The sequence below is a fragment of the Alosa pseudoharengus genome, unplaced genomic scaffold, assembly GCF_046254945.1.
Source record: "Alosa pseudoharengus isolate Yale_2024_CS ecotype anadromous, Long Island Sound unplaced genomic scaffold, YU_APseudo_1.1 YU_APseudo_1.1_scf_1, whole genome shotgun sequence".
Lineage (NCBI taxonomy): Eukaryota > Metazoa > Chordata > Actinopteri > Clupeiformes > Clupeidae > Alosa > Alosa pseudoharengus.
The window spans coordinates 49266623-49292523 of record NW_027468564.1 but is presented as its reverse complement, the minus strand read 5'-3'; the positions used below and the strand labels follow the sequence as shown (position 1 = coordinate 49292523).

At 44.5% G+C, this 25901-nt stretch overlaps 1 protein-coding gene across 1 annotated transcript; it reads left to right on the top strand.

The window, feature by feature from the left end:
- The first annotated feature begins 1277 nt into the window (after positions 1 to 1277).
- Positions 1278 to 25284, top strand: abcc10 (ATP-binding cassette, sub-family C (CFTR/MRP), member 10). Its single transcript, XM_076291274.1, has 21 exons — positions 1278 to 2011; positions 2176 to 3583; positions 4024 to 4251; positions 5091 to 5247; positions 5993 to 6171; positions 6523 to 6602; positions 7314 to 7485; positions 7757 to 7855; positions 9196 to 9385; positions 17024 to 17101; positions 17199 to 17384; positions 17863 to 18007; positions 18423 to 18615; positions 19769 to 20112; positions 20487 to 20656; positions 21423 to 21583; positions 22209 to 22462; positions 23416 to 23561; positions 23886 to 23983; positions 24455 to 24567; positions 24821 to 25284. The coding sequence occupies exons 1-21, from the start codon at positions 1824 to 1826 to the stop codon at positions 24954 to 24956; spliced, it is 4725 nt and encodes a 1574-aa protein (XP_076147389.1). The 5' UTR covers positions 1278 to 1823; the 3' UTR covers positions 24957 to 25284.
- Positions 25285 to 25901: the final 617 nt, after the last annotated feature.

The window sequence follows — 25901 nt, the reverse complement described above, 5'->3', positions numbered from 1 at the left end:
CAAATGCAGTCTAAAAATGTATTAAAACACCTGTAAATGTTGCTTAACCTTCTAACACTGTTCAGGTCAAAAATGACCGATTTACACATTCCCTGTAGGGCCTACCATATGGCATTTTTCATCAGATTGCCTCAAGACCTTATGATATCCTTCACTAAAGGCACTTGAACACATGAAATTCATTGTGACTAATTTATTTGAATTTTGAGTGATTTATTCAACTTGGTCCCACTTTTTTTACAGTCAAAAATGACCGCCACAGGAAATGAATGTGAAATAGTATAATTTTCATCAAGGAGATGAAAGACATCTCCATATACACACTCCTACAACTTTCCTGTGCTTGTGTGCCCATTCTACACTGAATCATACTTTCCACAAGAAAGCTTAGAGTAAATTATGGGAGCCCAGTGTTTTCTTGGACTAATGTACTTCTCCCCCAATGTGAACCACACCTGCCAAACAAATCAATCTTGTGTAAATTATAGGAACCCATGTGAGCAGATATATTGCCTATACTTGTAAGTAAACTGGCAAATGTATTGTCTGCATTTGTTAGAAACAGAGTTATACATGTAATACTTATTTTTTAATTATGCTGGCATATGTCTGTTTCTTTCCACACTTGCAACTGCTTGTACACTTTATGTGTGCCTCCTAATTTATTATTTCATTTTACTTTCTTTTTACTTTTAACCCTGCCTGCCTCCCTTTTTTACCCTACAATGTTCAGTGCTTTGAGTACATGATAAAGCGCTCTACAAATAAAATGCAATCAGAGTGCAGGTTTTGGAGGACAGTACACATTGGTCGTAGTGTTTTTTGTGCAGTGAGATTTTTAAATGCATGCTTGTTGCCGCCCCTCGAGTTGGGCCATTACATTGTTCTTTGCCAGACCCTTAATCTTTCTAGATTATCAGGTCTGAATTTTCCAGGCTAGAGGCACCCTGTGTCTGTGATGAACAGTGTATGGAAGGATGTACGAGGGGCCCCTGTTTGTGTGAAGTGCATGAGTGTGCTTCATGAAGTTTTACAAAATACCAGCACTATGGTTGAGTATGTGCCCTGACTACCATACCAACATCCATTGAGGCAACAAATCTTTAAATATATCATAATATATAAAAAATATTATTATTACTATTGTTATAGTGAACCTAGTTCTGATATTCTGCCTTGAGTATTTTGCTCGACACCACTCCCAACCAGCAGGTCGCAGTAGTGAGCCTTTATGTGATAGCTCTGGCGGCTTTGCAGTGCAAAGTTTGCATAGAACGAAAGCATACTGCAGTTGAGTGACAACATCTATGATAAGTATCGTGTATTCTCTTTAGTTACATATAAATTGACTAAATGACACGCACTATGTTCAGCGGGAACACAAAGAACACTCTGCTTCTTTCAAATTACGGATAGTGTTATTTCGTGACTTCAATTTGATTCAGTAATGACAGCTAAGCAAGGGAGCCAGGCAATAATCTGCCAGGTGTAAGCTGTAGCCTAAGCATCAAGTCAAGTTTAATGTCCGCAGTGTCACGATACCAAAAATGTTTATTACATCGATGAGCAGCTGGGAATGAGTATATTAAAGTTGTCATTAATTTGCCAGTTAAGAAGACACGACACTATTGAATGCAATAGAACTGGATATGTTTGCAACAAATTGTTCTACCTGACTATGATAGCCTATTCCCACATATCCTAACATGCAAACTCCTCCGATGACGCGAAATCTTTACAGACAATCTGGCAAAACGCACCTGCTGTCTTAAAGGTTTACAGTGGAAGACAAAATCCTAAATGTTCACACTGATAATTTAACAATGGAGGGCCACTCTGTTGTTCTTGGCACCGCCGATATTATCTCGGAACTCTGTCACACCAACATCCACGACCCTTTACCTGTGTGGAGGAATGGAACCTTCAGTCCATGTTTCAATCAACTGGTTTTCGGCTCTGTGCCCTACGCTGCTGTGGCTGTCATTAGTGCTTGTTATCTAAGCACGCCAAGGTTAGTATACGAAGTAGCCTATAGTGGTGATAATGGCAGACGCTTTCATTTGACCAATTAAAACCTTGCATATTGCATTCATCTAGATACTTCTTATAACATCTAGACAGACACGCATAATGTATGAGTGATTTAAAAGTTTATTTTCTTCTGGATTCTACCAGATGCACCTATCTCGAGGCCCACCGCTCCTATGGCTGGGGCTTCAGGGCAGCCTCGGCCCTGTTGCTCGGGCTTCTCTGCATCGGAGACGTGGTGGCAGTGGCCCTACTACAAGACCCCGATGTATACTTGGACGTCTTGGCTGATGGCTGCGCTGTCATTGCCTGGCTGGTTCACTTTGGAGCAGTAGTCGTCCTGCAGAGGTCTGCGTACAGATGCACCAGAGGTCCCCCAGTGCTAGTGGTGTTGGTGGTTCTGCTTATCCCGAATCTGGTCATAACCTTGATGGCTTATGTCCAGAACAGCGATTACCTTGACCTTTCACAGGCCTGGCGGGTGGTGCGCCTGGCCCTGGCGGTGGCTCGAGCTGTGTTCCTCCTCCTGTACCTCTCGGCGTTTGCCGTCCCCTGCATTCGAGCTCTAAGGGACCCGTTGTCCATCAACGCCTCGGACCTGTCCCCGTTGCTCCCCCGGGAAATGGGCGCGGGCGAGTTGGTGGCTGAGGACGGCAGCGGCTGGCTGTCGCGCCTGCTCTACCTCTGGCTGAGTCCTCTGCTGCGGCAGGGCGAGCGGGGCGAGCTCGAACGCCCCGGCGACGTGTTCCAGCTGCCCCAGAGGCTGCGCACAGCCGCCGTCCACCGCCGATTCCGCCGCTGCTGGGAGGACTGCCAGAAGGAGGCGAGGTCGGCGTCGGCGACACGCCACAGGCGTCGCACAGAGGCTTCGCAGCCGTCCGGAGCGAGCAGCCTGCTGAACGGCTCCTGGACCGAACCTCAGGAGGACGCAGCCGCTCTCGTTGTGCGCGAGGAGGTCGAGGAGGACACGGAGGACGTCAGCCTCCTGAGAGTCCTGCACCGCGCCTTCGGGCTGCGCTACTACTCGCTGGGCGTGCTGAAGCTGGCGGCCAGCATGCTGGCCTTCGCCGGACCCCTGCTGCTCAGCGGCCTCGTGGGCTTCATGGAGTCGGCGTCGGCGCCCGTGCGGCAGGGCGCGTGGTGCGCGGCCGGCCTCGTCGCCAGCGCGCTGCTCTCCGCGCTGCTCCGCAACGTCTTCGTCTTCCAGGTCTCCAAGGTGTCGCTGGAGGCTCGCGCCGCCGTCATCTCGGCCATCTACGGCAAGACGCTGCGCGTGAGCGGCGCGGCTCTGGCCCGCTTCACGCTCGGCGAAGTGGTCAACTTCATGAGCACCGACACGGACCGGCTGGTCAACTTCTTCAACAGCTTCCACGAGGCGTGGAGCCTGCCCTTCCAGTTCGCCCTGGCCCTCTACCTGCTCTACCTGCAGGTGGGGGTGGCCTTCCTAGGAGGGCTGGCGGTGGCCATCCTGCTGGTGCCCCTCAATAAGGTTCTGGCCTCGCGCATCCTGGACAACAACAGGCACATGCTGGCTCATAAGGACAGCAGAGTGAAGGTGAAAGGGGATTGTGTGTCCAGTTACAGTAGTTTTATACGGGCATGTTTATAAAGCAGGCTTATCTTTTCTTGCTTTGCTTTTTAATTCTCTGTAATCAAGTTTCTTCACTTAACTGAGATCATCTTGACTCAGCACTCCCTTTCTGCTGTCAGATATTCACCCATTTAGCACAGCAGTGAGTGATACTACTGTAGCCTAACAATTTATGTCTTGATATTGGGGTGGACATTTTGAGCATTTTTGAATATTGAGGGGGGGCATGTCCCCCTCAAAGAATATTATGAATATTATCTCTTAAAGCTCATGACAGAAGTGCTCTAAGCTAATTTACCAAAATGTTGGCATGTTCTTTCAAGGACAATTCGGCTTGGTAACTCAGCTTGGTGACTGAACTGTAGCTCTTGGCTCATGTGTGTATTTGGGTTCCTCTCTTAAAGCTCATGACAGAAGTGCTCTTTGGGATCCGGGTCCTCAAGTTCTACAACTGGGAACAGCACTTTGCGCAGAAGATCGGCGAGTGCCGCAAACGGGAACTCTCCCGCCTGAAGGCCCTCAAGTACCTGGATGCGGTGTGTGTGTACACCTGGGCCGCCTTGCCAGTGGTCATCTCCATCCTCACGTTTGTCACCTATGTGCTGCTGGGAAACCAACTAACTGCAGCTAAGGTCAGTACAGTAAAGGCCCTGCCCTGCTACTGAACTGATGCACCTATCTCGAGGCCTACCGTTCCTATGGCTGGGGCTTCAGGGCAGCTTCAGCCCTGTCGCTGGGCTTCTCTGCATCGGAGACGTGGTGGCAGTGGCCCTACTACATCTTAAATTAAATGTGTTATGTGGAGTTGTTTTAGTTTGAAACATCCAGATATTCTTATTATATTGAACACTGCACTCTCTACTTTGCTGGGGATTGTCCTATATGTTGCAGTATCCAAAAGTCACAAAAAGAAGGTTTGCACAAAGTGCTGTGTGGCTGTGTTCAAGAAAACTCAAAGCTAGCAGAATTCCACTGGAGCTCCTTTAACCTGATGATACACAAGGCAACTTCTTTAGCAATGTTGCTGGGCAACCACATAATTGGTGTTATGTGTTCTGATTGGATGACCATGACCATATCAATGGGGATGCACCTGGATACCGAACAGTGCCCAGCAACATTGCTTAAAAAATGATCTTTTGTATCATCAGCTGCAGTCTGCTAGTCTGCATTCTTTAGGCAGCATTCCCCTGTTTTTACACAGGAAGTAGATTTACAAAGCAACTTAAAAGTGAGGCCCAACCATCAAGTTTTAAATGACAAAATAAGAGCCCTAGGACCTAAAATTAAAAGTTAAAGTTCACTGATATTTTGCAGACACTTTTATGCAAAGCAGCACCGATTTTTCCAATGGCTGGTTTGAGTTTTGAACCGGGCTGACCAACTGTCAGTCGGTGACATTCCTGCTGCTCCCCATGTCCACCAGTGGTACAGTACTGTAAGCGTCTGCATCTGTGTGTGTGTCCTTCAGGTGTTCACCACATTGGCCCTGGTGGGGATGCTCATCCTCCCCCTCAACAGCTTCCCCTGGGTCCTCAACGGCACGCTGGAGGCCAAGGTCTCCCTGGACCGAATCCAGCGCTTCCTCAGGCTCCGCAACCAGGACCTCAGTGCCTACTACAACAAAGGTGCGTCCTACGCGAGATGCTAGAGGACTTCTGCAAACATCACCTCATCTGAACTCTGCTCTCCTGGCTCCAGTTGGCTCCTCTGTCTGGCTGTTTAATGGCTGTTGCATCATTACTTTTAAGCTGATGATAAATGGGGCAACTGTTTGATCAATGTTGTTGGCCAATGTTCCTCATTATTGTGGTTCTAGCATGTTCCCTTTGATATTGGGCAACAATTTATTTTCTGGAGAACATTAATCATGAGTAGACAAATCTTTATGATCATTCAATCACAATAAATGGAACTGGTTATGAACTGGTTATGTGGTTGTCCAGCAACATTGCTCAAAAAGCTGCCCCATGCATCATCAGCTTCAGAGTTAGTTGAAAATTAAGCCGTAAAATAAAACAAAACATTATATTTTATGGTTTCCTGATGTATACTTTATGTAGTGCTTGCTAATCAGTTTTGGTTGCAAATCAATTATCACTTGAAGAATCTGTCACTGCAACTGAGTGTTTGTATATTTATTACAGTATTTTTTTTATATTTCTTACTGACCTTTCTGTTTTTATTCTTTATATGTTAAGTGTGTGTTGTACTTTGAGAGCAAAGATTAACCGGAGTCAAATTCCTTGTTTGTTTACGCAAACCTGGCCAATATAGGCTGATAATGAAACTGAATGTTATATATTTGTATGGTTATATCACTGTGATGTGTTACATTAATGATGCGTCACATTTCTCTCTCTCACTGGGCAGACGCTCCGGAGGACCCCTTGTCTGCACTGGAGCTGTGGCAGGCCTCCTTCTCATGGCAGTCCTCAGATCCGGACGGCACGGGCACGAGCACGGGCCACCCACTGGAGGGGCCGACCCACACACCAGGGTCTCCCACCGGAGGCCTGTTACTCAGCCGTCTCAACCTCAGTGTGCAGCAGGTCTGGAACTCCTCAATGGATAACTAAACATAGTTGATTTATGACTAACAAGTAGTACAAATAAGCCTCAATAAGACTCAGTATCTGAAAAAGGGAAATCCAAGGCACTCTTCTTCAAAAATATTTAAAAAACCTTTATTTAACTGGCTATATCATATTTGAACATTTAAAAATAAAGGCTTTTAAAATATTTTTGAAGAAGAGTGCCTTGGATTTCCCTTTATCTACACTTATTTGTATTCCCGACCCCAAAGAGCACCTTCAAACATTTTTTGAACTTCCTGAGCACCCTGGATTTCTTTGTCTTCCAAGACTCACTATCTGTTCCGTTCGCTCTGTCTTGTATGTCAGGGCCGGTTGGTGGCCGTTGTGGGGAAGGTGGGCTGTGGGAAGAGCTCTCTGCTGGCCGCCATCAGTGGAGAGCTCCAGAGGTGAGCTTCACCTCATGGTCATTCAACAACGTTCAACAGTGGACTCGTCTAATCTATTATAAGTAGAATACATCAGTATGTAGTACTCTGCTTAGTTTTACTCTGCACCATGACATTAGCCAAACGGTCCTCCTCCCCAGCCAATTGGTCCTTGTGTGTAGTGTTGGCCTATGTTACCCAACTTAACAGAACTACATTGTCACCAGTCATGAGTACTCAGGCAAAACTAATCACCTCTACTGGGATTCAGTACATGAACAGGCATTGCATTGAGTACATTTCACCCTGTTCATTGCATTGAGTACATTTCACCCTGTTCATTGCATTGAGTACATTTCACCCTGTTCATTGCATTGAGTACATTTCACCCTGTTCATTGCATTGAGTACATTTCACCCTGTTCATTGCATTGAGTACATTTCACCCTGTTCATTGCATTGAGTACATTTCACCCTGTTCATTGCATTGAGTACATTTCACCCTGTTCGGTGCATTGAGTACATTTCACCCTGTTCATTGCATTGAGTACATTTCACCCTGTTCATTGCATTGAGTACATTTCACCCTGTTCATTGCATTGAGTACATTTCACTGTGTTCGGTGCATTGTGTGCATTTCACTGTGTTCGGTGCATTGTGTGCATTTCACTGTGTTCGGTGCATTGTGTGCATTTCACTGTGTTCGGTGCATTGCATTGTGTGTGACCTGCAGGCTTGGAGGCTCTGTGTACGTGGCTGGCCGGACTGAAGGGTTGGGCCTGGCCACCCAGGAGCCCTGGATCCAGCACGCCACCGTGCGGGACAACATCCTGTTTGGCCGTGACTTTGACAGTGCTTTTTATCAGGCTGCGATTGAGGCCTGTGCTCTTAGTGATGATCTCAATGTAAGACATATGTATATATATATGTATGTAAATGTTTAATTTTTTTAAGTTTTTCTCGCTTGTGGAATCTATATCTGCAGAGGTCAATTATGTTACTGGGCTATGTGATGTGTTACATTCAGCAGCCGTTTGCTTGGAATAAGCGGGCGTCCTACAAGTGATATGTATCTACTGTATGAAGCTTAATTGTAAAAGTGAGGTCAGGTTCAACCAGTCCTCAGTAGGAAGTGACCATACATCTGTAAACACAGTTTTGGTTTCTTGTTGCCAGATGTTGCCCAATGGAGACCGGACGGAGGTAGGAGAGAACGGAGTGACGCTAAGCGGAGGACAGAAGAGCCGTCTGGCCTTGGCCCGTGCTGTTTACATGGTAGGTGTCAGACCCTCAGAACTTCAATATGCAGTAATTTTATTTAACCAACGTTTCGGCTTGCGCCTTCATCAGGGTCACATGTGCAAGCCGAAACGTTGGTTAAATAAAATTACTGCATATTGAAGTTCTGAGTGTGCCACGACACTTTTTCTAAATTCAAGTCTTATTTACCATCGTGAGCACCTCAAAAGGTGTGCGTTTACCATCATCAAACAAATAGGTGTCAGACCCTTCCAATCTGGTCCTAGAGGGTTTCCGGTTGAAACGTTCAAAACCAACGCAGATACTTTGAAATGAAAATGAATCAGACTTCAACATAATACTCTACAAAATATCGACATTAAAGCCGCAGTTGGGAAGATTTGTTTGATCATATTCACTGAAACCGACACTATGCTCCGACAGAACAACATAAATCAGCCAGTTTTAGAAAAAACCCCGCTCTTCTACCTCCACCTAGAGCCTGTTATTTGTTTTTGCAAAAATCCACAGCTCCCGGTTCTTCTGGTCCAATCAGAGCAGGGCTGTTTGAGATCTGACTGTCAATCACAGTCTGGTGCGCAGTGACGAGCACAAACTCGTGGGACTCTATGGGACTCTAGATGACTCTATGGGACTCTATGGGAGCCTATGGGACTCTAGGTGACTATGGGACTCTATGGGACTCTAGGTGACTCTATGGGATCCTATGGGACCTTTATGGGACTCTAGGTGACTCTATGGGAGTCTATCGGAGCCTATGGGACTCTAGGTGACTATGGGACTAGGTGACTCTATGGGAGCCTATGGGACTAGGTGACTCTATGGGACTCTATGGGACTTTATGGGATCCTATGGGACTCTAGGTGACTCTATGGGACTCTATGGGATCCTATGGGACTCTAGGTGACTCTATGGGACTACCAGCACTGTCACTGCACTGTCACTTGAGACATGTGAGGAGAGGGTCATTTCCACACTTATACTGTACAACAAGCAGTAGGTGGTCAGATTCCCTTTGGAAAGAATGGGGAGAACTGGTTGTGTATAGGGTTCAATAAGGCAGGACTGAAAATCTGCTTGCCTGATATATGACTAGAGATGGTAGAGACTGAAATATTTGTAGGTGTGACAGAAATATGAGTGCATGATCAGGAGACTGTATGTACTGGAATGAACAGCCCCAGGATACAGAAAAAGAAATCAGTTCCATTATCCACTGTCATAGTGATGTACATACATGGCAAAGTTTTGTTTATGCAAAACAACATTTTGTTTATGCAAAAAGAATATGCCTTTCTGTAAATTCTGTCACTTTATGTTCATGTCTGTGTCTTTCCTGATCTGCTCACACACAGGACAAGGAGATCTACCTTCTTGATGACCCTTTGGCAGCAGTGGACACAGATGTTGCCAATCACCTCATGGAGAAGTGCATTCTGGGTATTCTCAGCACCAAGACCAGAATCCTTTGCACGCATCGCATAGAGTTCCTGGACAGAGCAGATGTGGCGGTTCTCATGGACAATGGGACAATCATTAAAATAGGTATAAGACTAATCAGTCACATCCAATCAGTTTTGTACGTGTTGAACAGAGCCATATAAAGGTAGAGTTGCGACAATGGGTGTTCAAAATTCGTTAACGTCACGTGGTTCATGTAAACTTCAAAAAGTTCCCGGAAGTGATTAACAATGGATTAGAATTAGGGGTGTAAAGATTAACCGATACGTATCGGTATCCGTTTTTAACGTGTAAGATACGGCTACATCGATACGTGAAGCCCCGTATCGGAAAAAAACTGAAATGAACCGGTCGTTATATCGATTTACTTGTTATGAATCGGTTAACAACCTTTTCTGCTCTCTCATTCACGTTCCAAGCAGCGCGTTCATCCCACTTCCGGTTTTGAAACTATACGTGGTACGGAATTGTGGGTAATGCAGTTCGTTTTTGGTTACATTCATTGCCTTAAGTTGTCAAATGACCTCATTACCCATACATCTACTGCAATTTAAGCATGTGACAACTCGCACTCGGTCGGCTTTTGTTTTTCGAAATCCAGCGCGAAATTAAACACTTATAGCATTCCTGAACAGCAACGATAGTCTGTAGAGTAGCCTTACCTTTGATGAAGGGATTTCCTTAATGTTAAATAATAATTTGGCTCTTGCTGCACAAATTATTAGCCAATGATTTTGTTCATATTCACTCAGACTTGTGGCATTATAGGTTTCTGCATTAGGTCTACTGTTGGAACAAAATAAGCCCAGAGAGTTCATTGATTTGTAGGCCTATTTTATGCTTGTAGAGTAGGCTAGGCTATATGAGAAAAGGCCAAGAGTTTCTTAAGCACTTTTATTTCGGTATTGTCTTACCTCAACAAGGCTACAGCTCCATGAAAACAATCAGATATAACTCTATAAAATCTGTGAAAGATCTATAAAGTCTATAAAAAATTATTTTTATGTTGTATTTGGCTGCTGTGTTTGACTGAAATGTAGACTAATCTTTTTTCATTTCAATACAGTATATGAAACAAACCTCAGTTTAGATAATCATATTCACACATTTTTTTGCCTAATTGACAACCATGACCATGATAATTGATAATATAAAATTAATGTGCGCCATGAGCAAATGATAAAAAATCTTTCAGAATGCTTTCCATTCTTGAACTGCATCGAATTGCATCGAATCGCATCGCATCGAATCGTACTGAATCGTTTTTTATAAACATGTATCTTTTCTTGTATCGAATCGTGCCCATGTATTTAGATGCGAATCGTATCGTCTTTTACATGAGAGATTCACACCCCTAATTAGAATGCATTAAATAAGCTACTGTTCAATGAGAGACAGAGCCACAATTTTGGGTAATTGACAGACATTAAATGCATTGATATACAATATTTATAACACAGTGTAATTATTGTGTAAACTGTGTAGCTATCCTACCATTACAACAATATTAAATTAAATTCCAGACCGTAGCCTGCTAAATATCGGAAGGTGACCTTTTTTTCTCCCTTTTACGTATGTGTCACTTAATATTAATTTCTGTACAAAACCAAGACGGGAGATTAGAAAACGCAATAGCACCCACCCCATAAGTGTAGCCTAGGCCTATCTAAATTATTGTTATAAAAAAAATGACCTAGTACGTGACTCAAGAGCTGTAAACAGTGTTTTTGAGACTGCAACGAGAAGCTAGTCTAAGTCTAACTTGTTTGAGTTTTCTCCCCAACGTTTTCTCTGGTAGTTCTTCACTGATCTGAGATAATGAGCGAACTAGCTTCCTTAAGTAGCTAGCGTCTCGGGAGAATAAAAAAAAAGTTTAAAAGTTTTCTAACATCTCTCCAGTGTAATGGTGGGCATGTTACGTTAACCGTAGCATTACCTACACAGTAACCCCATGGTAATGCGATGCGAGTGATCATAATAACATATAAAACGTGATATAGTCCTTCAGGGCTCTCAAGTTTTGAAGTTTGCAAGGAGTGAGACTTTGTTTCTCAGGGGGGAGGGGGCGTGACATGAGACAGGCCTTTAATTATAATAATAATAATAATAATTCATTTTATTTGTATAGCGCTTTTCAAAGACCCAAAGTCACTTACAGAATTGGGAAACAGAGAAGGACAACAGTACAACATACATACACACACACACACACACACACACACACGCAGAGAAACACACAGACACACACACACACACACGAGAGCAGCAATGAATTAACGATTAAAAAGCAAATCATAATGGTACAAACATCAACGACAAGAGCAGTAATGGAATGAGGAATGAATAATAATAATACAGACATCGAGGACAAGACATGAACAATAACAGGCACAGGTTATGGTTGTGGGTGGGGGAGGTCGTAGGCTTGCGAGAAGAGGTATGTTTTTAAACGGGATTTGAATGTTGAAAGTGAGGGGGAGTCACGGACAGATTGGGGGAGTGAGTTCCAGAGTCGGGGTGCTGCTGAGGAGAAGGCTCTGTCGCCGAAGGTTATGAGTCTTGACGGTTTGGTGATCAGAGTGAGTGTGGAGGAGGATCGAAGGGCACGGGAGGGTCGATTGGGGGTGAGGAGATGGGACAGGTAGGACGGGGCTAGGTGATGGAGGGCTTTAAAAGTCAGGAGGAGTGTTTTGAAGGTGATGCGTTGTTTGATGGGGAGCCAGTGGAGAGCGAAGAGGACAGGAGTGATGTGTTCACGGGACCGGGTGTGGGTGAGGAGGCGAGCAGCAGAGTTTTGAACCATTTGGAGTCTATGGAGGGAGTGAGAAGTGATGCCAGAGAGAATGGAGTTGCAATAGTCCAGACGTGAGGAGGTGAAGGCATGGATGAGGGATTCGGCAGCAGAGGGAGAGAGGCAGTGTCGGATCTTGGCGATGCGGCGGAGGTGGAAGTATGAGGTCTTGATGATGGATCTGACATGGGGATCAAAGGAGAGGGTGGGGTCCAGGGTGACGCCAAGGTTACGTGCCAGGGGGGAGGGGGTGATGGTCGAGGTGCCGATGGTGAGTGAGATGGGACCAGTTTTATTGAGGGTGGATTTGGTGCCTATGAGGAGGAGTTCTGTTTTGTCACTGTTGAGTTGAAGGAAGTTGTGGGTCAGCCATGATTTTATTGTAGAGATGCAGGTTTCAATGTGGCAGAGGGGAGGGTTTTGGGTGGATTTGGTGCTGATGTAAATCTGGGTGTCGTCTGCATAACAGTGGAAGTCAAGGTTGAGTTTGCGAATGATGTGACCAAGGGGGAAAAGGTAGCAGATGAAGAGCAGGGGACTAAGGACTGAACCCTGGGGGACCCCCTGTGTAACAGGAGAGAGGGTGGAAGAGTGGCCAGAGAGGGAGACAAACTGTTGCCTGTTTGTGAGGTAGGAAGTGAGCCAATCGAGTGCGGTGCCCTCAACACCCAGCTGGCGCAGCCTTGCCAGGAGGATGGTGTGGTTGACCGTGTCAAAGGCTGCGCTGAGGTCGAGTAGTAGCAGGATGTTGAGGGCACCGGAATCTGCAGAGATGAGGAGGTCGTTGATGACCTTGACGAGGGCAGTTTCAGTGCTGTGGAGTGGACGGAAACCAGACTGGAGGGGTTCGTAGAGGTTGTTTGACTGGAGGTGGGTATGGAGTTGGGTGGCAACAATGCGTTCAAGTGTTTTAGAGAAAAATGGCAGATTAGAAATAGGGCGGTAGTTGGAGAGGTTGGCTGGATCCAGGGTAATTCCCTTTACACAAAACTTTTCCTCTGCAAAGATGGAAAATATTATCGAATTAATTATTTCATCTTATGTCTACCTATATGGCTATCTGATGACAATTACGGATCATCATTCATTTAGTGTTGAGATTTTGTTCATTGTCAGATATAGTAAGATCCAAATAGCGGGATAGCCAGAACAGATGAAACACGTTTTAATTAAACGTAATCTACAAAGAGATCGTATCACACTGAAAGCTCATATTTTGTCACTAGCAAATAGCCTATATATCGGTCCTTTGTCAAACACAGTTGCATTATCAGCCCTGACCAAAACTGTTCAGGAATTATTTATGCAAAAGTGGAACGTGCTTAATGTTTAATTCTCCCTCCTTTTCGGCACGAATGAAACAGCATGAGAGAGCATGAACCATATTGTTTCTCCCGTTTTGTATTTGCCAAATTTGACAACAGTCTACATTCAAATCATAGCCTACTTCCAGGCTCGCAGGAACATATTTTTGACCAGGGGTGCTAAATAACAAAATAATCATGGATGTCCGACGATTTCTCCCCCAGCATATGATTCGAATTTAGACAGCTAAATACGCCATTTCACCGCCGTGTATGAGTAGGTCTAAGAGTGAGAAGTTTTATAATGCCCTGGGCAGCCACATTCCACTGCAACTATGCGCAGCACTTGCCACTCCGACTCGTCAATAAAAACTGCGCGCACACAGCAGTCCCATAGAAGCGCACTTGACTTTAGCCTACATCAGGGCCCGAATTATCTTTTTGTCTTTAAGGGGTCTCTCTATCTCATAAAAAGTTGGCACACCCCGCGCATAGCCTAACAAGGCGACACAATTAAATAGCCTAGGCGCGAGTGGCGCTTTTGCGCAGTAGCCTATATGCGCACGATAGGCCTAGACACACGCACACAGTAGAGATTTTTCATAGAAATTGATTCCTTTTAATTCATTTCAACATATTATTGATTGTAATATTCCATATTTAATTTCAATTTCACAATACAAAGATAGACTAAAGGATTTAGGCTACTGAGTGCCATTCTTTCACAACGTAGTCTAACTCATTTGAACCAGACCACCGTCTGAGATAGGCTATCCTCAGTGTCAAACACAATAATGCATGTAGTATAACTAATACACAGGGAAAATGCACTAACTGGCAGAAAATAATAAAGTCATTGCAGCCTAATTATGTTCTAGTATTATAGGCTAATGTGCACATAACAACACCTGGGTGTTCAGTCGTCTCGTGTGTTGAACCGTGGGAATAAATAGACGAACAATTTTGGAATTTGCACTGAGATGTTGTCGGGTAGCCATTGAATAGGCTATTCCGCCATCAGAGATTGCTAACAGGTGTTTCAAAATATCTGGGAACTTTCCGGAGCTCTGAATGACAGAGGATAGACAGATCAGTTCACATAATCATTGAAGTAAGCTGCATATGGGCCATAATTTATGGCTTTGTTAATCAACATAGAAGAGGCACAAGTTCAACATCAAACAGGACTTTTCCGCACGTATCAACCCATGTAGGCTAGCCCAATGAACGCCTATGTAAATAAACATTCTCATCAAAGCAGGGTAACTTCTTCAGACTTGCGAGTGCTGTCAAATCGATCGTATGCGGTTTGCTCATATAGTCTAGTGGTGTGGTGGTGAAGTGTCATCATGCTGCGTTCAAGAGGTAGGTCTACGTCCCGTAGTAGCCTATATTTTAATTTCACGTCTGTAATGGTAAGAGATCGCACAGGGATAGATAATGAGCGGTTGTTTATGATTAAATTACAATGCCAGACACCTTCAGATATCAGAGACCCCCTCAGATGTTTGACTTCGTTGCTTTCATGGGAGCCAATCCTCACTCTATGGGAGCTCGGCTCCCTCTGGCTCCCACGTAATTCGAACACTGGCCTACATCATTAACATTAACCTATTTCAGTAGGTTATATAGCCAGAGAATGTCCATAGACGGGCTCTGATATAGCCTAGTCTAAGGTAGGCCTAAATTCCTTTTCTGACTTCTTTATCGCATGGCATTTAGAATAAAGAATAACGTTCGCGAACCGTTCTGGTTTTGTTGCCAGCATAAAAACAAGCTTACCATCGGCCTATCCGCACATTTTAAACACAAGGGATGAATTGAACGATGACGAAGTCGGACATATAGGCATAGTTCATATTGGAAAAAAAAGTTATACAATTTGGTACTCTAGCTTTTCCACACCGCAGTCTTTTAATGCCATCTAATCATAACGTGCGCAGTCTGCGCCATACTTAAGCCCAAATCACACCCAAGATTCGCAACGAGATGAGCAGCAACTTCATGCAACATTGTAAAACCTTGCAACTGTGACCAGACATGTGAATGCTTTGCGACGGCTTGTAACGACGTGCAACATCTAATTCACACTGTAACCTCCTTTCTGTAACAGTTTCGTGTCATTGCGAATCTTTAAACAGACGATCTGACGGTAAGAATATTTAGAAGATTAAATACAACCCGAAACTAAAAAACAGACCAGGCCTCTACTGGAGACCGGCCTTTAACCCAAACCTGTAGCCACGCCAGGCGTTTAAAAGAGACAGGCGTCTCTTAGGGACTCGGCGATTATTTTAAGTTTTACGGTACTCGTGGCGCCACGCCCAAGTTCAAGTTAAATGTTGTTGTGCTGAGTTCTAAGAACAGAGAGTACAAGTTAAGTGTGCACCCAGACAGACAGGAACTGCACCCTGTCTGTGTGTGTGTGTGGGTGAGATTAGATAGATAGATAGATAGACAGATAGATAGACAGATAGACAGATAGATAGATAGATAGATAGATAGATAAAGTCGCTATGTCTTGCTTCCTATTTTCTGTGTGCATCTGTACAATAAAAGATACAGCTTTTGGGCTGCAGAGTCAGAGACTGATGGTGTGAGGAATTCTTCCTTACATTAGCAGGCTCTCCTCTTGGTACCAGAGTTTGTGGGCAAAGCCATACTACATGTTGTGGTTCTTGTATCTATATGTTGGGGTTAAATTCCCTGACAGTTACCAACAATGTTAACAAACTCAGCTTCACTGCTGCAAACAAAGTTGGCTATATGCTTCGCCATATAACGAACCAGCTAGCCTTGTGATAACAAAATCTTTACCTTTTGTTTAGTCCACTGAAAGTTATCCACATATCAAACGATTAAATACACAGTTATGGAGAAATTGTCTTGGGGAAGCAGTTGCACTATATCCCACTTTTGCTGCCTTTAAGCCACTTAAATCCATAGCCTAGATGAGCATTGCGCATACGTTACAACTTGACATGATGGTGAAGCTAAATGCCCAAGAAACGTCACGTCATAAAAGTTGTAGGCCTACTAAACGCAAAAACTTAATGACAGCTTGTGTAGTGCTGCCTAATTGAAATGGGATAGGCAAGGGTTATCTTATATTCGGCTATTACGTGTGGCACATTTATTGGGCTTTTAGCCTCTTTTAATTTATTTGATGAGGAACTGATAAAGACTGAGCAGCAGAAAAGCCATAGTCGATACATCAATCGTTTATTATAGTAATTAGGCTATTGATAGCCTACTATCACTTTACTACTATTACTGTTATTATTATTATTATTCGGATGAGGCAAAGGAATGTAAATCTGAGTCTGAAATGTTGGCTACAAACAGTCTATACTGCTGTAACTGCACTGCTGCTATTATTGTTAACTTTCGGGAACTATTTGAGGCTTCCATTAGCTGCCATTGTTGGGAAAAAATGGAACATTAGCGTCAATGGAGTTGTCGCAACTCTACCTTTATGGCTCTGGTGTTGAAGTTTTTTTATACACATGACACTACATGGAAATAGTGTGATGCAAATGTCTTCATAAAGTACAGGCAGATAATAGAGAGACAATGTGGAAATCACTCAATTGTACTTTTTTAAAATACAAATCTTTCCTAATGAAGGCTCACCCAATGAGGTTCTTCCCTTGGTGGAAGCAGAGCCAAAGGATCGAAAGAATGATAGCAACAAAAAAGAGAAGGGTACGTTCCAACAGATTTATTAATTTCGTTCTGTACTAAATTGTGTACTGATCAAACTGAACTGTTAATCACACTCTCACCACTCTCTGCCAATCAGATGACATAGGTCAGGAAAATGAGCAGGAGTCATTTAATGAGCTACTCCCGGAGGAGGGGCCTGAAGACTCGGGGGAGGAGCAGAAGCAAGTGGGCGGGCTGGCCTGGTCTGTGTACCGAGCCTACTGGAGAGCTGTGGGTGGGGCTCTGGCTGTGTCCATCCTCCTCTCTCTGTTCCTCATGCAAGGTTGGCCATCTCTCTCTCTCTCTCTCTATCTCTCTCTATCTATGTCCCTCTCTCCTTTTCTCCCTCTCTCCCTCCCCATCTCTTTCTTTCTCTCTCTCTCTCTCTCTCTCTGTCTTTCTCTCCAGAGTCTAATGTGGTTGTGTTAGTGCTGGGTGAGCAGGGGGAAAGAAGAGAGGATTAAAAGGAAGGGAGTTATTTTAGAATAAAACAGAATTCTGTCCTTTGTGTTTGGTATCCATGTGACTTTTTGGTGTCCCAAGCAAAATGATATGTGTATTTCCCATGGCGATGTAAATTAATTGTAACTAAAAACTGTGCTGTGGAAGTATCCAGTTTACTCCTGCCTTTGACTTGAACATCAGGTGATACACGCAAATGAAAATTGTGCATACAATCAGGTCTACAGCATACGCACACAAATACACAAAGATCCTCTGGTCTCTGACTAGACCTCATATTGTGTCTTCTCCCTTGAAAGCATCTAAGAACGTGTCGGAGTGGTGGCTGTCCCACTGGATCTCCCACCTGAAGAGCAACTCCACAGGTGTTGGAGCTGACGCGGGCCTCCTCCCACCTCCTCACTCCTCCCCACTGCTCCTCCTCTTCTCCCCCGGGGGCCTCACGTGAGTTACGCTACATCTGTTGTGTCCCCCCCCGTCCCCCCGAGAGGATCTTTAGCCTGTATGCACGCCATCCTCCACAAGAGCAGTTGTTTTTTTACAACTCGATTTTACATTTACTTATTCATCGGCCATTTTTATCCAAAGTTAGTCACAGCACATAAATACATTTTCATCGGCACCCTTTGTGTAGTCAGCAGTGTTAGAACACACTGAAATCTTCCATTTGAGTCGAAAGACACTCTCTCGACATACGCTTCCAAATGCATGTTGGAGGGAAATATTTTCTAAACTTTGTAATTAGAGAATTTTCCAGACAATTATGCGGCATAGTGATGGACAAAAACATGACATTATTGTGATGGATGACAGACGTGGTAATAATAACCAACTGGCATTTTCGTCACCTTGCGTACAGGTCCCCCATGTTACTCAGAGAGACTTCCTCTCTGGCCAACATGAGTTCTGATGTAAAGTTCTACATGACGGTGTACGGCTCCCTGGCTGGCGCCAACACGCTCTTCACCGCTGTCCGGGCCTTCCTCTTCGCCTACGGCGGCATCCGTGCGGCTACGGTCATCCACAACAGGCTACTAGACAGGATCCTGAAGGTGAGACACCAGCATGGAAAACATTTAGATAGATAGATAGATACTTTATTGATCCCTTTATTGATCACTTTATTGATCCCTTTATTGATCACTTTATTGATAGATAGATAGATAGATAGATAGATACTTTATTGACCCCCTTTATTGATCCCCAAAATAAATTTGACCTTTATTTATTTGTTTGCCGATAGATGCCAATTTGAAATAACTGCTTGGTTAAACAACTGCTTGGTTAATTCACTGATGTATTTCATCATGAGCTGTGCAACTTCTTACATTGATATAAAATTTTTATTAGTGAGAATATACATATACAGTAAGTATAGGCAGAGTACAGAGCTTCTGAGATTCTCAACCTACTTCATACTTACCTACAGCTCCTTAGTTACAGTTGTGCTCATAAGTTTACATACCCTGTACATACACATGCTAAAGTTGACTAAAAAGAGGAATAAAAAAATCTTCTTTTGGAAATTGATCTAATGCCTTAATTAAAACAAATAGGAAATAGTCAACCTTTAATGACACCAATTTTGTTTGTGAATGAATAATGTATTGTAAATAAATAAATGTTCTTCCATAAAATACAGGGGCTCATAAGTATACATATCCCTATGTTAAATTCCCATAGAGACAGGCAAGTTTTTATTTTTAAAAGCCAGTTATTTCATGGATCCAGGATACTATGCATCCTGATAAATTTCCCTTGGCCTTTGGATTTAAAATAGCCCCACATCATCACATACCCTTCACCATACCTAGAGATTGGCATGGTTTTATTTCAGTTAGCCTAATAGCTGGTTTGATTTGCATTGAGAGATGGTCTTATGGATAGTACCCCATGCCAATCTCTAGGTATGGTGAAGGGTATGTGATGATGTGGGGCTATTTTAAATTAAGGCATTAGATCAATTTCCAAAAGAAGATTTTTTTATTCCTCTTTTTAGTCAACTTTAGCATGTGTACAGGGTATGTAAACTTATGAGCACAACTGTAGTTAGCTAGTTAGTTTCTCTTCATACTTAACGTACCTACACCTTCTTAGTTAGTTAGCTAGTTAGTTTATCTTGGATCACAGACTGAATATCGTGTTGAAAGAGTCCCCAAGTTTATTGAACGGTTTGACTTCGGTGCCCCAACCTGACACCCTCAGGCCACAGTGACCTTTTTCGACACCACACCTCTGGGTCGCGTGCTCAACCGCTTCTCGTCGGACATGTACATCGTGGACGACGCGATGCCGTTCGTGCTCAACATCCTGCTGGCCAACGTGTTCGGGCTGCTGGGCATGCTGGTGGTCATGGCCTACGGGCTGCCCTGGCTGCTGCTCCCGCTGCTGCCACTGGGGGTGCTCTACCACCGCACGCAGCGCTTCTACCGCCACAGCTCGCGCGAGCTCAAGCGCCTCTGCAGCCTCACGCTCTCGCCCGTCTACTCGCACTTCTCCGAGACGCTCGCCGGCCTGGGCACGGTGAGGGCCAGTGGGAACGGCGCCAGGTGAGACGACCTTTGACCTCTAAAGGCCGCCAGTGTGGTTCAGTGGATGTGACATGCTTGGCTGGGGAAGATATATTAATTGTGTGTATTTAGTTGGATAGTGGGTTAATGTTTGGCTCATAGGATTTTTTCACAATCTAGAGGGGAATGACCTTCAGTGTATGTAAACTACAACCTTACATTTTGGAGTCACACATTATGCTGAGTTCGGTGTTCCAAAATCATCGCTGCGCGGTGATCGTAGAGTCTCAATGGCTGGTACATCTGCAACTTATTTAGGAGACTAACTACTGTATTTCCGGCAAAGCTAGTAAGTCATCAGATATCAAATTGGTATCCTAACTGTGTGGAGGTCACGTGATGTGGTGGTGCAGGTTTGAGGCTGAGAACGAGCATCGTCTGGAGCAGAATCAGCGATGTCTGTTCGCCAGCAATGCCGCCATGCAGTGGCTCGACATCCGCCTCCAGATGATCGGCGTCGCTGTGGTGACCGGCATCAGCGTCATTGCAGTCGTCCAGCACCAGTTCAAATCTATAGACCCAGGTATCTGTCAACGTCGCCAGCATACATCAAGACTGTCTGGGCAGTCCTCTAAAGAGTGCTCAAAGATTTTGAGTTTCACATTAAATTCCTATTCATTTTAAGAAATTTCTTTGTGAAATGTTTGTTAATGTTGTAACGCACATCATCTGTAGAAAGCATTTTTAGGTGACATTTTTCCTTGTCTTCCCACTTATTTAACTGTATACTCCATTAAACAAAGTCTTCCCACTTATTTAACCATATACTCCATTAAACACAAAGTCTTCCCACTTATTTAACAGTATACTCCATTAAACACAAAGTCTTCCCACTTATTTAACAGTATACTCCATTAAACACAGAGTCTACCCACTTAGATAGATAGATAGATAGATAGATAGATAGATAGATAGATAAAAATTGTCCACTGGATTTACATACACTGGAAATTCATCTTTGGCACTCTGGCGACATAAAAACACAGCAAACAGACAATATAAGTTAAGTTGTATAGTTACATAAAGTATTAAATAAGTGGTTAAAAAAAAGCATGAATGAATAGATACCAGTGCAGTTCTCAGTACTGATCATTCTCATCATCACCCTGGCTGGGTGGTGCATGAGTAAGTGGGGAGTGGGGAGTTATTTTTGTTTGCCGTGGTTCAGGTTCACAGTATACTCCATTAAACACGGAGATCTTGCACACATGACCCGCTGCCTGGCCCAGTGAGTGACTGTCCCTGTCCCTGTCCCTGTCCCTGTCCCTGTGCTTGACTGGCTCCCTCAGGTCTGGTGGGTCTGTCTCTGTCCTACGCCCTCTCCATCACCAACCTGCTCTCCGGGCTGATCTTCACCTACGCCCAGACGGAGATGCAGCTGGTCAGCATAGAGCGGACGGAGGAGTACAGCACCACTGTGCCCGTGGAGCCCCAAGAGGGCAGCCAGCAGGTGAGACCAGGAGCTTTGCTTTCACCTGCAGTACAAAAAAACCCAAACTATTTCTCAATCTCTTGTCTATTTGATCATCTTAACTTGTTCCTATTAACTGAAATGCTAGTGTGCAGACTCGGGGATATGTCCTGGCTGGCCTTATTTGCCTGTATAGGTGTTCCAAATTGATGTGGATGTTTACTACAATACTAGTATGTAGTCTTACATTAACTGCACAGTCAAGGGGTTATAAACAAGACAGCTGTCAAAAAACAGAGATTGGAGTAAACTCTTGTGCACTTGTTACTCTCTGCAACACCTTTCAGCAGTTATTTTCTCTCAGTTGATCTTTACTCTTATTTTCTTTTTCAACCTCGTAAAATTCCTGAGTAATTGCAGGACTGTACAGTGCTACATATTTGTGGCACATGCTACAAAAATATCAGTGTGTGCTGTGGATGATTTACTAGCTTAGTACTGGTGACACCTTATTTATTTTTCTAGAGTGTGACATAGCCATACAAGGTGTTTGTAACTACGTACCTATGGAAGACATTCAGTAATATGTAGATATCAGCCTCTGTGGCACCAGTGCTATGACCAAAAAAGTTAACACACAGCCCTGAATGGGCCCCTTCCCCAGGTCCCCCCAACATGGCCGCATCACGGTCGGGTGGAGTTCTCCGGCGCTGTGCTGACGTACCGGCCGGGCCTGCCCAACGCCCTGGACGGGGTGAATGTGGAGGTGCTGCCCGGGGAGCGGGTGGGCATCGTGGGCCGCACGGGCTCCGGGAAGTCCACCCTCTTCCTGGCGCTCTTCCGCATGCAGGAGCTGAACCAGGGCTGCATCCGGCTGGACGGAGTGGACATCAGCCAGGTGGCGCTCTCTCAGCTCAGGTGAGGGGGGCTCTGGGACGCTGAAATTCTATACTCAGCAGGAATAATGTTAGAAGGAGAAATGCCAGGAAATCTAGACGCACCCTAGCAGCAGCGAATTACATTTGCTGCCAGGGCTAGTCTAGCAACTCTCCGTTGGCTTGTGAGCTGAAAAAATTAAACTTCTATCAGGCCAATCAAATCGTGGTTTAACATAATGATTGATGGCAGAGTTGCAACGGTTTGGCTTGAATTCCCTGCTACTTGAAAACAAAGAAGATGGATGTTGCTGTTGACGAACAGCATGACACGTTAAGCTTTTTTTTAAGTTGGCAAAAGTTTGAACTAGCCAACTAGCTCCGCTGGTGGGAAAACGCATGGGACTCCTAGCGCTGTCAGTGCTGTCCTATTGTGTGCAGAGGGAATTTGAAAGACAACCGATTATCCCGCCCCTCGAACTGAGCACTGCCAACGGTGAGTGCCCAGACCCTACATTTTAATGTGGGTCTGGCTCGTCAGGCTGGAGAAATGTAACACTCAGCAGGAGAAATGTAACATGTCTGTGACTACCCACCCAGACTATGCGCTGCATACAGTTCTGCCAGGATGTAGATTTTACTTCTCAGATCTTTTAACTTTTGCATGTTGAATTAGCTAATTCTTCGATAGCACTTAGCTGGAACAGTGTTATGCTTATCATTGGCCATTCATTACAATTAGGCACACACACGCTTTACAATATGACCTACTTGAGCCCACTGTAAACCATTTAACTCCAAGTAAGCCTGATGTTGTTTGTTCTACACATTTTAGCCACACCTATGGACAGACTTTGTCCACTCATGATAACTTTGTCCACTCATGATAAATGTCCTACTAGTATATACAGTTAGGCTCTTAAAGGCTCTTACAGGCTCTTACTGCTGGCATCCTTTGCCCAAGTGCTCACAGTGCTTTTTGTTTTTGCCGTGTAGGTCAAAGATGGCGGTCATCCCTCAGGACCCCTTCCTGTTCTCGGGCTCAGTGCGGGACAATCTGGACCCCTGTGGCCGGCACGCCGACCTGCGCCTTCTGGACGCCCTGGAGCAGTGCCACCTGGACCAGGTGGTCAGGAGGATGGGTGAGGGGGAGGGGGAGGGGAGGGGAGCGGGAGGGGGAGCAGATAGATGGGACAAGCTCTGATCCGTCATTTTGAAAGAAACTGGATCACAAATAAAAAATGTTTTAAAAGTTTTAGAAATAGCAAAGTTGTGGTCCTACCTACAGTGAATACTATCCATGTCCTGGAGGAAGCCTCACAATGGTGCGTGTGTGTATGCGTGTGCGTGTGTGTGTGTGTGTGTGTGTGTGTGCGTGCGTGCGTGCGTGCGTGTGTGTGTGTGCGTGTGTGTGTGTGTGTGTGTGTGTGTGCGTGCGTGTGTGTGTGTTTCTTTCTGTGCCGTAGGGGGTCTGGAGGCGGAGGTGGGGGAGAAGGGGAAGTGCCTGTCGGTGGGCCAGAGGCAGCTGTTGTGTCTGGCGCGAGCCCTGTTGACTGAAGCTAACGTATGATCTCTGTCTCTGCTTTTCACAGTTTATATGCCACTGTCTCACTAGAAGACATACAATAACACATAATAAGACATACACTATTCTCACTGTAAAACACACTATGGGCCCTAATTTGAATGGTTTTAATTTATAATTTAAATGGTAGGCAAAGAGCAAAGTCTGTTAACAAGCAAAGTTCTTGTGCATGAATTATAGCCATCACATGACATGTAGGAACATTGAGCTGAGTCATCATTGTTTGTGGTTAAGGTCTTGCTCATGGTGTTATATTTGTAAATATGTTGAAAAATGTATATATGCAAATGCTATATTTGATTTTGTTGATATATTTATAGCTAGCTTTGTGACTTCCAGTATCTTCTGAGAACAGAGCAGTGCTGTTATTGGTATTGATAGATGAGAGATGGGCATATTGACTCAATGGATGCATCATTTGTGTAATATATGCCATGGCTGTTTCAACAGGTCCTTTGCATTGACGAAGCCACTGCGAGTGTGGACCAGAAGACTGACCTGCTCTTACAGAAGACCATCAGAGAAACGTTTAAGGACAAAACTGTTCTGACTATTGCACACAGGTCAGTGACTTGTCTGCTTCCATACTGAAAAACTTAAATATTTATTTTGAGTGTGAATACATGTGCAAGTCCTAGATGGCTTTAGAAATGTGCACTTTTCAGATGATCATTATCAGCTGTTAAACAGTAGGTTCAACTTTGAAAGGTGCCTTTGCCAACACATTTGAATATATTAGCATATAGATGCCGTCTGTGTGCTGCCTCAGGCCGCGTGTGATTAACCTTGCGCATCATCACACTCGTGCTCACACAGGCTCAACACCATCATGGACTCGGACAGAGTGCTGGTGATGCATGCTGGGAAGGTGGTGGAGTTTGACAGCCCCGCTGCCCTCTCTCAGAGGGAGGACTCATTCTTCCACCGCCTGTTGGGAGGACGGGGAGCATGAAGACCAAAGTGTGCGTGTGCCCACCCCCCCCCCCCCCCCCAAGGAGTGGACCACGTACAGATATACAGACGTTATTCAGCAGCTAAACTGTGCTGACGCACCTTAAAGTTACAGATGATTTGTTACGTGTTCCTGTTAAGGTGTCGGTGCGATTTATTTGTATGACAGAATGTTGCCCATGTTGTGGTACCTAGTGAGCTGTTAACAGCTATTCAGGGATGAAGGTTTGTTTTTAGATGTGTGTTTGCTGGTGATAATGTAACAGGAAGTTCTGTTTGTTTGATACAATCATGCCGTCAAAAGTAAAGTTTGGTCACTGTTTTTAAAATTCCTCCTCCCTGCTTCGTTACTGCAGCATTGTGTTGTTGTGATGTATTGTGTTGCCAGAGAATAGCGATACATCTTTAATATCCCCACCCAAAGGGCGAACCCATTCCAAAGTGACTGAATAGTTATTACATTAGTATTTCTAATCGGTTGGGTTAGGTCCAATTCCTCGTATTTCTCCCATGTGACATTGGTGCCCTAAAGGGTGTGTGTGTGTGTGAGTGCATGCAAATACTGTGCATATGCTTGTGTGGGTATGTGTGTTTGCGCAATGCACATAATCCTATAATCCAAACCAGGTAAGCATAATTGGTTGACCACTCCAATTTTATTCAGTAATTGTGTGTCTTCTTGAGTGTGTGTTAAGTCTGTGCCATTAGATATGGGCGTGATAGAGAATCATTTGTGTAGAGAAGGGTGTGTGCCTTCACTGTGAGTCATAATGTGCTGAACAGGTGAATTCTGGGTTTTTCACTTTGACCACACCCAGTCATACTTCAGGGAGTGTTCTGTTTATGTTTTGTTGTGTTAATGGATGGACCCTTATGTCACCGTACGTCATGCCTCCCAACAACCCTTGAGAGAGAAAGAGAGAGAGAGTGGATTTGTCAGGCCATG